The sequence below is a fragment of the Acinonyx jubatus genome, chromosome A3 (genome assembly GCF_027475565.1).
Source record: "Acinonyx jubatus isolate Ajub_Pintada_27869175 chromosome A3, VMU_Ajub_asm_v1.0, whole genome shotgun sequence".
Lineage (NCBI taxonomy): Eukaryota > Metazoa > Chordata > Mammalia > Carnivora > Felidae > Acinonyx > Acinonyx jubatus.
The window spans coordinates 61783071-61797323 of record NC_069388.1 but is presented as its reverse complement, the minus strand read 5'-3'; the positions used below and the strand labels follow the sequence as shown (position 1 = coordinate 61797323).

Sequence of the window (14253 nt, the reverse complement as noted above, 5' to 3'; positions counted from 1 at the left end):
AAAGGTTGAAGAGACAACCAAGAACTAGGGCAAGGTTCAGTGAGAAGTTTCATCACACATAAGACCACTCCTTCAAGACTGAGAAAGGTCGCTGCTTTGCCTAATACATAGAAGCAAAGACAGAGTCAAGCAAAATGAAGAAACAGAGAAATATGTTCCAAATGGAAGAATAAGACAAAGCCTCAGAAAAAGACCTTAATGATATGGAGATAAGTCATCTACCTGATAAAGAATTCAATGTATTGGTCCTAGAGGAGCCTGGGTGGCTCAGTTGGTTAAGCATCCTGTCTCACTCTTGATTTCGGCCCAGATCATGATTTCACCATTCATGAGAAAGAGCCCCATGTCGGGCTCTGCACTGAGTGTGGAGCTTGCTTGGGATTCTCTCTCTCCCTCTCTCTCTGTGCCCCTCCCTTGCTTGCATGCACACTCTCTCACTCTCTCTCTCAAAAATAAGTAAATAAACTTTAAAAAAAGAAGAAGAAAACTGGAAAAACTACAGACACGTGGCAGTTAAAAACATGTTACTAACAACTATTGGGTCATAGAAGAAATCAAAGGAGAAATTAAAACACCTAGAAACAAATGAAAACAGAAATAGGACATACCAAAATCTGTGGGATGCAGAAAAAGTGGTTCTAAGAGGGAAGTTCAAGTGATAAATGCCTGTTATCAAGAAACAAGAAAAATCTCAAATAAACAACCTAACTTTATACCTCGAGGAACCAGAAAAAGAAGAACAAACAAAACCAAAATTAGGAGGAGAAAGGAAATAATGAAGATCAGAGTGGAAAAAAATTAAGTAGAGACTAAAAAGACAATGGAAAATATCAATGAAACTAAAAGCTGGTTCTTTCAAAAGATAAAGAGATAAATCTTTAGCTAGACTCACGAAGAAAAAGAGAGGGTTCAAATAAATAAAATCAGAAATGAAAGAGAAGAAGTTACAACTGATACCACAGAAATACAAAGGATCGTAAGAGACTACTCTGCCAACAAACTGGACAACTAAAAAAGAATGGATAAGTTCTTAAAAACTTGCAATCTTCCAAAACTGAATCATGAAGAAGTGGAAAATCTGAATAGACCAATTACTAGTAAAGAGATTGAATCAGCAATTAAAAACCTCCCAAGAAACAAAAGTCCAAGACCAGACGGCTTCACTGGCAAATTTTACCAAACATTCAAAGATTTAATACCTAGCCTTTCAAACTCTTCCAAAAAATTGAAGAGGAGGGAACGCTTCCAAACTCATTTTACAAGGCCAGCATTACCCTGATACCAAAACCAGATAAGGACACCACGAAAAAGAAAGAAAGAATGAGTGAAGGAAAATTACAGGCCAATATCCCTGATGAACATAGATGTAAAAATCCTCAACAAAATATCAGCAAACTGAGTTCAACAATACGTTGAAAGGATCATATACCATAATCAAGTGGGATTTATTCCAGGGATGCAAGTGTGGTTCAACATCCACAAATTAGTCAATGTGATACTACAGTATTAACAAAATGAAATATAACAATTATGATCATCTCAATAGATGCAGAAAAGCATTTGACAAAATTCAATATCCATTTATGGTAGAAAATAATAATAATGATACAGAGGGCACATATCTTAACATAATGAAAGCCACATATGATAAATAGCTAATACTCAGTGGAAAAAAGCTGAACACTTTAAGATCAGAAACAAGACAAAGATACCCACTCTCACCACTTTTATGCAACATAGTCTTGGAAGTGCTAGCTACAGCAATTATGAAAAAAAAAAAAAGAAATAAAAGGCATATGGATTGGAAAGGAAGAAGTAAAACTGTCACTATTTGCAGATGACATGACACTATATATAGAAAATCCTAAAGACTCCACCAAAAAAAAAACTCTTTTAGAACAAATAAATGTGAATTTGGTAAAGTTGCAGGATACAAAATACAAAAACATGTTGCATTTCTATATGCTAATAACAAACTACCAGAAAGAAATATCAAGAAAATCCCATTTACACTTGCATAAAAAAGAATAAAATACATGGGAATAATTTATATTTCCCTGGGAATAAATTTAACCAAGGAAAAAAAAGACCTATATACTGTAAGACTAAAAACTGTAAGATAGTGATGAAAGAAATTAAAGAAGACAGAAATAAATGGAAAGATATTCCATGCTCTTGGATTAGAAGAATTAATATTGTTAAAATATCCTTCTGCCCAAAGCAGTCTACAGATTCAATGGAAATTGAAATCTGCCAATTTCCTATCAAAATTCCAATTCCTATCAAAATTCCAATGGTATTTTTCACAGAACTTGAACATATATTTTAAAATTTATAGGGAACCACCAAAGACCCCAAATAGCAAAGCAATCTTGAGAAAGAAGAACAAAGCCAGAGATATTATGTGCTTTGATTTCAAACTATACTACAAAACTATAGTAATCAAAACAGAATGGCATTGGCACAAAAAGAGACACAGAGATCAGTGGAACAGAATGGAAAGCCCAGAAATAAACCCATGTATGTGTATTTTTTGACAAAGGAGGCAAGAATATACAATGAGGACTGGATAATCTCTTCAATAAAAGGTGTTGGGAGAACTGGACAGCTACCTGCAGTAGAATGAAACTGGACCACTTTCTTACTCCATACACAAAAATTAACTCAAAGTGGATTAGAGACTTGAATATAAGACCTGAAACTATATGGGGCACCTGGGTGGCTCAGTCAGTTGAGCGTACGACTTCGGCTCAGGTCATGATCTCGCGGTTTGTGGGTTCGAGTCCCGCGTCGGGCTCTGTGCTGACAGCTCGGAGCCTGCAGCCTGATTCAGATTCTGTGTCTCCCTCTCTCTCTGCCCCTCCCCAACTCACATTCTGTCTCTCTCTCTCTCTCTCCTTCAAAAATAAATAAACATTAAAAAAAATAAAAAGAGCCGAAATTATAAACTTCTAGAAGAAAACACAGGTGGTAAACTCCTTGACATCAGTTTTAGTGATATTTTTGTGACTGACTCTAAAGGCAAGAGAAACAAAAGCAAATACAAACAAGTGGGACTACATCAAACTAAAAAGCTTCTGCACAACAAAGGAAACCATCAACAAAATGTTAACAGAACTTACTGAATGGGAGAAGATATTTGCAAATGATACATCCAATAAGGAGTTAATATCCAAAAAATAATAATAAAGAACTCATACAACTCAATAATAACAACAAATCTGATTAAGGGGCACTTGGGTGGCTCAGTCAGTTAAGCATCTGACTCTTGACCTCAGCTCAGGTCTTGATCTCAGGGTCATGGGTGTGGGCCCCACACTGGCTCTATGCTGACTTTTAAAAATCTGAAAACTCTGATTAAAAAAATGGGCAGAGGATCTAGACATTTTTCCAAAAGAGACATACAGGTGGGCAACAGATACCTGAAAACGTATTCAACATCACTATCATCAGGGGATTGCAAATCAAAACTACAATGAGATACCACTTTACACCTGTCAGAATGGCTATTATCTAAAAGACAAGAAGTTATTGTTGGCGAGGATGTGGAAAAAAGAGAACTCTCATACCCTGTTTGTGGGAATGTAAATTGGTGAGCCACTAAGGAAACGTATGGAGGTTCCTCATAAAATTAAAAATAGAACTACCACGTGATTTAGCAATTCCACTGCTGAGTATCTATGCAGAGAAAATGAAAACATGGGCACCTGGCTGGCTCAAATGGTAGAGCGTGCAACTCTTGGTCTTGGAGTTGAGAGTTTGAAACCCACGATGACCCTACTCTTAAAAAATAGGGCTGCCTAGGTGGCTCAGTCGGTTGAGCGTCCGACTTCCACTTGGGTCACGGTCTCATGTTTTGTGAGTTCGAGCCCTGCATAGGGCTCTCTGCTGTCAGCCCACTTTGGATCCTCTGTCCTCTTCTCTTTCTGCCCCTCCCTGCTTGCACTCTTTCTCTCTCTCTCTCAAAAATTAATAAACATTTAAAAATAAATTAACAAAGAAAATATTGGGGCACCTGGGTGGTTCAGTTGGTTAAGCATTCAACCCTTGATTTCGCCTCAGATCATGATCTCATAATTCGTGGGATTGAGCCCCATGTCGGGCTCCACACTGACAGCATGGAACCTGCTTGCGATTCTGTCTCTCCTCTCTCTCTGCCCATCCTCCCTGCGCACGCATGCATGGTATCTCTCCCAAAATAAACAAGCATTAAAAAAAAAAGTACAGACTCCCAATTATAAGATAAATAAGTCATGGGGATTCCTGTATAGCATGTAGAATATAATCAGTAAGATATTAACTCTGTAGGGTGACAGATGGTAACTAGACTTACTGTGGTGATCATTTCACCATGTATACAAATGTCATTATGTTGTACACCTGAGACTAGTGTAATATTCTATGTCAGTTATATCTCAATAGAAGGGGAAAAGAAGAAAGGAAGAGGCCCCTTGGAAGTTGAGTGTTTAATTATGGAGAATGTTTATTAGTCAGCACTGGAATAGCTAACGGCTCCCCACGGTTAGGTCTGAAGGTGAAACATTTGCAGAGTCAGGGTCCTTCCGGGTATTTGCTGCTTAGAGAAAACTATTAGCCCCCTCCAGGTGAGTCAACAGATAGGGAAACTGAGGACCAAGAGAAGCAGCAAAAGCATCTTGTCAACTGAAATTTGTATCCGTCCACCAGTGTCTGACTCAGCTGGCCCTCTTGACATACCCAACAGGCCAAGAGCTGAAAAAGCAGCCTGTTTATGGGAAATGTGGAGACAAGATGAGTGTCTGTAAGAAAATAACCTTGAAAGTCCCCAGCCTTATAGAAATTTGGTTCCATATTCAGAGTAGTGCCTCATATTTGGTAATCCTTTTCTGTTTCTTCTGCTGAGATTTCTCCTCCTCCCCTTCTCTCCAATTTCTAGAGGCACCTTTGGTTCTAGGGCCCACTCCCATGTCGAGGTTCCCTTTTCAACAGCAGGCCCCCAAAATATCTTGACTTGAAACCACAAACACATCTTTATCAAAGGTCATGTTAAGTCTGGGGAAGAAAATTCCTCCCTGGTGGAGAAGTACAGCGAAATGAAAATAGAAAGTGACCTTCTCAGCTGCGAGTGGCATGTATATGTGGGTGCTGACAGGCAAGAGTGGGCCTTCCCTCAGGAGGGGGAGGGGACACACCTCCTCTGAGTCTGGCCAGACTCTGGTCTGGATTGGAGCCTGTCGACATCCCCTGTAATGTTGACTTTGGGCTCTGTCATTCAATCTAGGTGGAAGACCACCTGTTTGAAAAAGCAGAAATCAACTTTTGGGCTGAGACCCTGACCTTCGTGAAGTACCTCTACAAGCACCTCTCCCATCTCCTCTCCAAGTCCAGCTGGTGTCCCCTCCGCCCTGAAAGCCTCCGTCATCTTCACAGGACAGCATCAGAGCAGTGCCACCTCCTTTCCCAGCTCTTCAGAGAACTGCCACCAACTGCTGAGTTTTTGAAGACGGTGGAATTCACAAGACTGCGCATTCAGGAAGAAAGGACTTTGGCTTGCCGGAGGCTGCTGGCCTTTCTGGAAGGAAAGGAAAGGGAAGACACCCTTGTTCTCAGTGCTTCGGACTCTGTTGCAGAAACGAATCCATTCACTCTTGCAAGAACAGAAACAGCTTGTTGAAGAAAGAAGACTTTTGGGGGTGGGGGGTGCGGATTATTCCCCCACTAAATCTGCAGGAAACGTGTTGAACATAAATTCAAATATTTTCTTCCCTTCATGAGTCTAGTCTTCTGTCCCTTCCTACAAAGGAATTTTTCTTCAGCTCACTCATTCAGGGGAGCCTGGTTTATTGCAGCTACTGTAGGAAGTGCAGCTACCACGTTGAATATTTACTCTGTTCCCAGGTGCAGGCCACCTGCGGACCTGAATTCACCTTTTTCTTCCCCCACAGCCTCTAACGTCCAGGCATAGTCAGCCCACATTTTCTGTGAACTGACTGTACAGAACTAGGTTTTAGCTCGTGACTTTCTCTCCTCTTTCCCACTGAATAGAAGAGCTGGATTAGTTGGCAAACAGCCCACTGGGTCAGAACTCTAAATTTTATTCCATTTTAGCTACAGCAGAAGTATGTTCCAAATGTTGGATCCTGGGAAAATTATAGATCTACTTCATAGAGATGGTTTTGTTTTTACCATCTACATGTTCAAGTCCTGCAGCGACCTGCACATGACGTCTGATTTATTAAAAGAGCTCCTACCCACCAAAAGTGTTTCTGGCAATGCTAGGAAACTTCGATTTTGCCACCCAGTGAAAGCATAGACCCTTGGCTGTGAGAAGGAAATCCAGGGAAAGAAAAGCCAGAATAAATGACTTGTTTTATTCCTACGCTGTTTACTGTCATTTTCTTGGTGGCAATAAAAGATTCTCATTTAAGATGTCAGAAAACACAATTACCCATTTCAGTGTTTGAATCTAGCAACCTTAAGGTTTTTCTGCCTTTTCCAAGCCCAACCCAGCCCTCTGCCTCAGACACCCAGCAGGTGTCGCTCTTGCATACATTTTTGCTTCATTGGCTTGCCATTTTTTCCTTCTCATTTCAGAATGAGTGTTATCCACAGACAGCTATCTTGAAATTCATAGCTTGGATTGGTCAGAGCCTCATCCATATTCATTTTTCATCCAGGTTATCAGAATGATACCAGCTTTTAGGGACTGTAAATATTTTTAAATACTTCCCAGGTGAGCAATCACTTGGAACTATGTTATTGATGTTTGACGGTCTGAAGGGGCAGTTTAAAAGAGAGAAAGTTTGATATCATTTCCTACTGCAGAAAAGCTCGTATTTCAAATGTGTTTCTTTTTAAAAAAAAAACCACCTAACACTAAAAACACGGCCATACTGGAAGTACAGAAAAATAGCTCTGTAGGAAAAGGCAAGGAAAGGAGTAAACTTAGAATCCAAAGTTTTGTCCTAAAGAGAACAGGAAATTCCCTAGGTAGTTTTGGACTATTCGGCTCAAAATGTGTTTTTTTGTGATCCTGAATTAATTAGGATCCTGTGTAGCCCACACTTGATGGAAAGTTGCCAGTCTAACATTTCTTTTTGTTCTGAGAAGGACTGACTGGGTCAGAAGTCAGGAAATTGTTGGCATAATGCAGTGATGACCATGGTTCAATAACTATGAAACTGGCCCCAGTAAAGCCCAACTCATTGGAAACGGCCAGCGTTCCTTTTCTCTCCATTTAAAATGAAATAAAAGCAGATACATAATAATAAAAGCACCTTACACCAGCAGGTGCTCTTTACCAAAACATGTACCATAGCATATGTACATGTTATCTCTAGGATCCTTCTACCAAGCCTGCAAAGTGGGTGTTCTCATGGCTGCAGACTGGGAATTACCCCAGATTTTGATGATGGCTGGCTGTGGCCAGCCTGGGAGGACAGGAGGGACAGAAGTTTCTACTGGTTTTATATCTGAAATCTTAATACTGACCTACAATAGCAGTGAAATGGCTGTTTCACACTTGCCTGATGCATTCCCAGGGGAATCTTAGAATACTACTATCAGGGCAAACCTCAGACTCCATGTTTGGGGTCATTTCAACAAAGAACAAAACAGAACAGTTGGGGTTCTTGAGTGCTCTGGGCTGTGTCAGCCACAGCTGCCTGGGGGCCAGTGCAGGCTGGGTGGTGCAATCACCCAGATTGAAGCAATCCCCTCTTCCGGGGTCATTGCTCTTGGCTCCAAGCTAGACGGTCCAAGATTTGGTGCCCCTCAGGTCTGCATGCATGATCCTGTGGACCTCTACCCATCTGGCCACAGTCCAGAGACCCGGCTGTCTCCATTTTTATGCTTTGTCAATTTATTTTAATAAATGATATGGATTTATACCTGTACATCTTTTACACACCTTAACAGATAACGCATTTGCACCTTCACAAGGGTGAGAGATGAGTAAAGCAGGAATTATCTTAGTTTTACAAGGAAACCCAAGTACCAAAGAGATTATGTGATTTGCTTGAGACCACATGACTTGGAAAGGGCAGCGCCTGAACGCCAGCCCTGGGTTTCTGGTCCTAAAGTGCTTGCAGCCCACTGCAGACTCTAGCTCTCTGAGTGGGTGCTTAGGGAGTGACAGCAGGGGGAACTGCATGCAAACTGAACTCTGAGGCGTCAGTTCCATGAGTGGCAGGCCTGATGGCTTATTCCCCCACTTCCAGGTTAACGAATGGAAATGACCAAGAGGAAACAGGAAATAACCTCAATTTGGGAAAGGGGGCGTGGGTTGCTTCCTTCTCTAGAGGGAACTGGGCCTTCCAACTTAGGCCCAAATGCAGCCTAAGCTACCAGGTGTGCGAGATCATGGGCCCGCTCCAGGTTTTGGCAGCATATGTTTAGACGAGTGATAAGTGTCCTGGCCCAGACCCCACATCTGCCCGACCGGGCTGTCAGCGGCTTTTGCCTAACTGGGCGCTAGGGGGGGCTGTCTGCCCCGTACCCTTGAGGGGGCCCCTTGGCAAAGGCATTACCCAGAGCAGGGCTTTGGGGTGTGGGACTGGTGAGGGGGGGGGGGGGGGGGAAGAGGGCAAGCCCACCTTGAGCGTCCTCGACGCCCTGTACTGCCTGGGCAGTTGGCCGGCCTCAGCCCGAGCTCGCGGCTCACGACGAGCTAAGGCAGGGCGCGGCGCCCCCAACGGCCAGGGAGGAAAGGGACGTGGAGGGCACGCCCGGCCACGGCCGCGGCGGCCGGGGAGCCTCAGCCGGCAGCTGCACCCCATCCCCTGGGAGGGCTGGGGAAGGCCGAGCTGACCGGCGGACGGACGGGGTGGCGGGAAGTCGCCTCCAGGCCTGCGCAGCTCTCCTGGCCTTTCCTCCCGTCCTCCCAGCCGGCTCCCCCGCCCGGGACGCCCCGCGCCACTCCGCGCCTTTGGCCCTAGCTCAAGGTCTTGTGATGTGATTAGCAAAGCCAGCGCCTTGTCCTCAGACACTCAGCCCTGCCCTGCAGGCCCCGGCGCTCAAGCCCTGTTTACTGCAGCCTGGGCGGGGACGGGGGCGGAGAAACGGGCCCAGGCTCCTCCGGGCGAGACTGCCGCGGCAGCCGCCCGCGTGGCCGCTCCCGCCCCCACCCCCACCGCGCCTCCACGTGCAATCGGGATGGAGCCACCACCCACCGGACGCAGGCCCAGAGCCCCCGCCTCCCGGCCCAAGCACCCTTTGCAAGCCAGCCGGGCCGCGCGGACGGTTGCAATATTCTTGCATTTTGCAATTCCCGCGCCCAGTATAAAACCGGGAGTGGGAGATAAAAGCTTCGCAATTTCGCCTAGCAGGATCCGGCGCGAGGAGACACGTCCAGGGCTGCAGAACTCTGGTCACTTTAAACGTGCAGTGGATTTCCAACAGGGCAGCCCCAGAGAAGAGGCGCCTTATCTTCCCGCAGCCACCCAGCAGCACCCAACAGGGCCGAGCTCTCCACGCCGCCCCGGGCGCCCCGGCAGCCCCGGCAGCCTGCCCCGCCCCACGGCCTCCCGCCCCCTCCCCCGGAGAAAAAAAATTGGCGGCGGCCAATGGGAGGCCACGAAGGCGCTTGACGTCCGCGAGCCGGCGGGCGGCGTTGCCTGGAGACCCCGGCGGGGTCAGCGTTCAGTCCCCTCCTCCGGCACGCCCGCCTAGCCGCTGCCGCGCTCCCGGGCTCTATATAGGGCGCGCGCTCGCGAGCCGCGGAGTTCCAGCAGTCCGCGAGCTGTCGTCGGCTCCGCGCGGGGGGGGGGCGGGCCGGGCACCCCGGGGCGCGGAGGAGCGCTGTTTGCTTCTCCTTTCCCCCCACTCCGCACTCCCGGGCACCCTCAAGCCAGTCCACGCTGCTCCCCTCTTCCTCTTGTCTCGTACCCCGGCAAACATTCGGTTCCTCCCCCGCCCCTCACCCGTTATTCGTCGTGGCTCGAGCCCGGCCGCGCCGCCCCGAGGGCTCCTCCGGACCTCCCTGCCTGCAGCGCCGACCATTACAGGATCCAGAAACATGTCGACCACACTTCTGTCCGCCTTCTACGATATCGACTTCTTGTGCAAGGTACGCGAGGGAGCAAGGAGGGAGTAAAGCGGGCAGGCAGGAAGCCCCTCGAGTTTTCAGACTTTGCCTCTGCCCTCGGCTTTTGGGGCACCCATCCCCACCTTGACTTCGGGGTCGGGAAAAATCCTGGAGTTTGCTGTAGTGTGTGCTCGTGCCTTGTGGGCGGGGAGAAGGAGCTGGGAGGAAGGGCAGGGGGGAGCCGCTGTCGCTGTTTAGTTCCTCCGGCGCCGACCGCGGCCACGCTGCCCGGGGCTTCCCGGACGGGGTTTGCGCCGCCCAGACTGGCGGCCCACGGCCTGAGGATCACATGTCGAAACCGAGCGCGGCCTGGGGTGGGAGTCGACTCCTCCCAACGCGAACATGATTCTTTTGCGCGTGTAGGGGCGGAGGGTGGGGGCCGAATCGAAATCTGCAAAAAGGAAGAAGAATCAGAAGGCTTGGAAGTTCCTCTGCAACTCGCCCCAACTCTTCCCTCCCTTTCCATATTTCATCCCGTCCTCGCCCCCCTCCTTTTGGCAGACGGAGAAATCCCTGGCCAACCTCAATCTGAACATGCTGGACAAGAAGGCGGTGGGGACGCCCGTGGCCGCCGCCCCTAGCTCGGGCTTCACACCGGGCTTTCTCCGACGGCACTCGGCCAGCAACCTGCACGCACTCGCCCACACCGCGCCTAGCCCCGGCAGCTGTTCGCCCAAGTTCCCGGGCGCGGCTAACGGCAGCAGCTGCGGCAGCGGGGCGGCGGGCGGCCCGGCCTCCTACGGCACTCTGAAGGAGCAGTCAGGGGGCGGCGGCACGGCCCTGCTGAACAAGGAGAACAAATTCCGGGACCGCTCATTCAGCGAGAACGGAGAGCGGAGCCAGCACCTCTTGCACCTGCAGCAGCAGCAGCAGCAGCAGCAGAAGGGGGGCGGCGGCTCCCAGATCAACTCCACGCGCTACAAAACTGAGCTGTGCCGGCCCTTCGAGGAGAGCGGCACGTGCAAGTACGGCGAGAAGTGCCAGTTCGCTCACGGCTTCCACGAGCTGCGCAGCCTGACCCGGCACCCGAAGTACAAGACGGAGCTGTGCCGTACCTTCCACACCATCGGCTTCTGCCCCTACGGCCCGCGCTGCCACTTCATCCACAACGCCGACGAGCGGCGGCCCGCGCCGTCGGGGGGCGCCTCCGGGGACCTGCGCGCCTTCAGCGCGCGTGACGCGCTGCACCTGGGCTTCCCCCGGGAGCCGCGGCCCAAGCTGCATCACAGCCTCAGTTTCTCGGGCTTCCCGTCTGGCCACCACCAGCCCCCCGGGGGCCTCGAGTCGCCACTGCTGCTCGACAGCCCCACGTCGCGCACGCCGCCGCCACCGCCCTCTTGTTCCTCGGCCTCCTCCTGCTCCTCGTCCGCTTCGTCCTGCTCCTCGGCCTCAGCGGCCTCCACGCCATCAGGCGCCCCGACGTGCTGTGCCTCGGCGGCAGCTGCGGCCGCGGCAGCGCTTCTGTACGGCACCGGGGGCGCCGAGGACCTGCTGGCGCCGGGCGCCCAGTGCGCGGCCTGCTCGTCGGCCTCGTGCGCCAACAACGCCTTTGCATTCGGCCCAGAGCTGAGCAGCCTCATCGCGCCCCTCGCCATCCAGACGCACAACTTTGCCGCGGTAGCCGCGGCGTACTATCGCAGCCAGCAGCAGCAGCAGCAGCAACAGCAGGGCCTGGTGCCCCCCGCGCAGCCTCCGGCGCCGCCCAGCGCGCCCCTCCCTGCCAGTTCTGCCGCGCCGCCCTCACCGCCCTTCAGCTTCCAGCTGCCGCGCCGCCTGTCCGAGTCTCCCGTGTTCGACGCGCCCCCTAGCCCCCCGGACTCGCTGTCTGACCGCGACAGCTACTTGAGCGGCTCCCTGAGCTCCGGCAGCCTCAGCGGCTCCGAATCCCCCAGCCTCGACCCCGGCCGCCGCCTGCCTATCTTCAGCCGCCTGTCCATCTCCGACGACTGAGGCAAGAGGGCGCCAGCGAGGAGGAGGAAGGGAAGGCTGTTCTGGGGATGTTGGAGGGCGCCCCTGCCGTCTCGACCCCCGTTAAGGGCGGGGTGGGGGAGGCACGGGAGTGGGGTTGGTGACAGGCCCTGAGCAGACTGCGGGCCGCACCGAGCACTTGGACTCGAACTTGTGTGCCGGGAGGGGCCTCCACCCCTCCCCTTTCGGTTTCCTCTTTTTTTTTTTTTTTTTTTTTAATTTTTATTATTACGAAGTTTCGTTCTTGTTGAGCAAAAAAGCCAACGAACTTTTGTATTGATGAACAAAATATTCACAACAGGGCAGTTGTGATGCGAACAGAACAAAGAACCAAACACTTAAACTTTTAGGTCTCCTATGAGTTTGGGACTTTAGGAAAAAAAAAAAATCAACCCAGCACCAGCAGCTACCAACCACCATTCCATATCTTCACTTGAAAGCATTAGTTACAGTCCAGATGTGGGAACTCTTATCTTGAGAGAAGTTCCTAATTGTCGTTTGTCTCAGACCAGTGTAAACAAACCAGCCAGCCACCACCTTGCTAAACTTATAAGCTTCTGGAATCCAGTATTCTACCAAGAATATGCCTTGATTGTAGTCTTCAGTGTGACAGGTTTTTGTTTGACACAACGTTCTATACGTCTGGGAAAAAAAAAACCCTTGCATTCCAAAGTTTCATACCGGTTACTGGTTTTGTTGCCACCACTTAGTGGATGTTTAATTTTAGAACCATTTTGTCTGCTCTTTCTGGAAGCCTTGGGCAGAGCTTAGTTTGTAATCGTTGGGGGAATAACTGCTGAATTTTTAGCTGTTTTGAGTTGATTCGCACCACTGCACCACAACTCAATATGAAAAAAACTATTTAACTTATTTATTATCTTGTGAAAAGTATACATTGAAAATTTTGTTCATACTGTATTTATCAAGTATGATGAAAAGCAATAGATATATATTCTTTTATTATGTTAAATTATGATTGCCATTATTAATCGGCAAAATGTGGAGTGTATGTTCTTTTCACAGTAATATATGCCTTTTGTAACTTCACTTGGTTATTTTATTGTAAATGAGTAAAAAAAAATCTTAATTTAAGAGATTGTATGTAATATTTATTTCATTAATTTCTTTCCTTGTTTACGTAAATTTTGAAAGATTGCATGATTTCGTCACAGAAATCTATCCTGATGCTGTGGAAGTAGTTTGAGGAATATCTTATGAGTTTTCTTAGAATGTATAATGGTTGTAGCCCATCCAACTTTAAAGAAAAAAAAAAGGTGACCACATACTTTGCAATCAGGTTTAAATGTGGCATGCTTTTCTCATTCCAACTTTTGACATGAGCAAAAAAAAAAAACAAAACCCATGTTTGTTTGTTCGTTCCACCAATTCTACTGTGACATACTCTGCGTATAAAGACATGTAGCAATAATGGGGTGGGGGTAGTCTCACAGTGCCTTTGGAAGGGCCAGAACTTGCCTTAAATCTTCCTCAACCAAATAAGTATTTTTCTATTAGTGCTTGAGAGAATTTGAATGTAGGATGGGTTCAACTGCACAAAAGGAAAAGATATTTACCACTTTTTTTTATATAGATATAAAGTGAAGAGGCCACCTCTTAGTGCTAAAATGGTATGTAGTACATGAATATGCCTTGTTTCATTACAGAAGATTCCAAAACTTGTACTATTTTTTTTTTGTGTGTGCGTAGAAAGGCAGGAATGCTTTCCTGGACAGCGGATGAATGAGCAGTAGCTTTAGTTTGTACGTAGGTACAGTTGGAGCACTATGTATGTATGGACTCTGGACTACTTTGACAGAAGTAGGTTTTTGAATGTAACAAGATAAGTCAACTTGAGTTGTAATATATTTTGGGGAAATCAGTTCACTACAGATTGTGGCTGTAAACATTGTACTGTAAATGTTTTGTAGTTTTCCCCCAATAAAATTTTTGGGAAAAAAGGTACTCCTGTGTAAGCCAGCTTTTTTTTTTTTTTTTTTTTTTTAAACCAGAACATGGAGCCTCTTACCTTAATTACCACCACTTTTCTGGGCATTGCCCAGGCCTTGCAGGGGTTGGGAGCTAAGGTTTCCACGGGAGCTGGCAAGGTGAGAATTCAGAAAAGCCTGCCCCTATGTATGTTATAGCAAGCTCTTTTAGCTGAAAGAAAGTAATTATTTGGACTGTCAAGGGCATTAGTTAGCTGTTCCCCTTGGTAATAAGAT

General features: G+C 47.8%; 2 protein-coding genes across 9 annotated transcripts in view; both read left to right on the top strand.

Annotated features, from left to right (window-relative positions):
* THADA (THADA armadillo repeat containing) overlaps positions 1 to 6358 on the top strand; it is a 326086-nt gene extending 319728 nt beyond the window's left edge. For 7 of the 8 annotated variants that reach the window (XM_027072570.2, XM_053200530.1, XM_027072572.2 and 4 more), the window contains one exon: positions 5261 to 6358. In XM_027072570.2, coding sequence (XP_026928371.2) covers positions 5261 to 5653 — 393 coding nt within the window. In that variant the 3' untranslated portion in view covers positions 5654 to 6358. The remainder of the gene's footprint in view (positions 1 to 5260) is intronic. The other variant, XR_008289288.1, reaches the window with a different exon arrangement.
* A 3350-nt stretch (positions 6359 to 9708) lies between these two features.
* ZFP36L2 (ZFP36 ring finger protein like 2) lies at positions 9709 to 13993 on the top strand. The gene is made up of 2 exons (XM_027072574.2): positions 9709 to 10045; positions 10565 to 13993. The coding sequence occupies exons 1-2, from the start codon at positions 9995 to 9997 to the stop codon at positions 12011 to 12013; spliced, it is 1500 nt and encodes a 499-aa protein (XP_026928375.1). The 5' UTR covers positions 9709 to 9994; the 3' UTR covers positions 12014 to 13993.
* The last annotated feature ends 260 nt before the right edge of the window (positions 13994 to 14253 follow it).

Excerpts from the sequence above, each read along its gene's own strand:
- ZFP36L2 (XM_027072574.2), top strand. The coding sequence starts at position 9,995 with ATGTCGACCACACTTCTGTCCGCCTTCTACGATATCGACTTCTTGTGC. Across the intron at positions 10,046-10,564 it reads ATATCGACTTCTTGTGCAAG|ACGGAGAAATCCCTGGCCAA; the intron begins GTACGCGAGGGA and ends TCCTTTTGGCAG.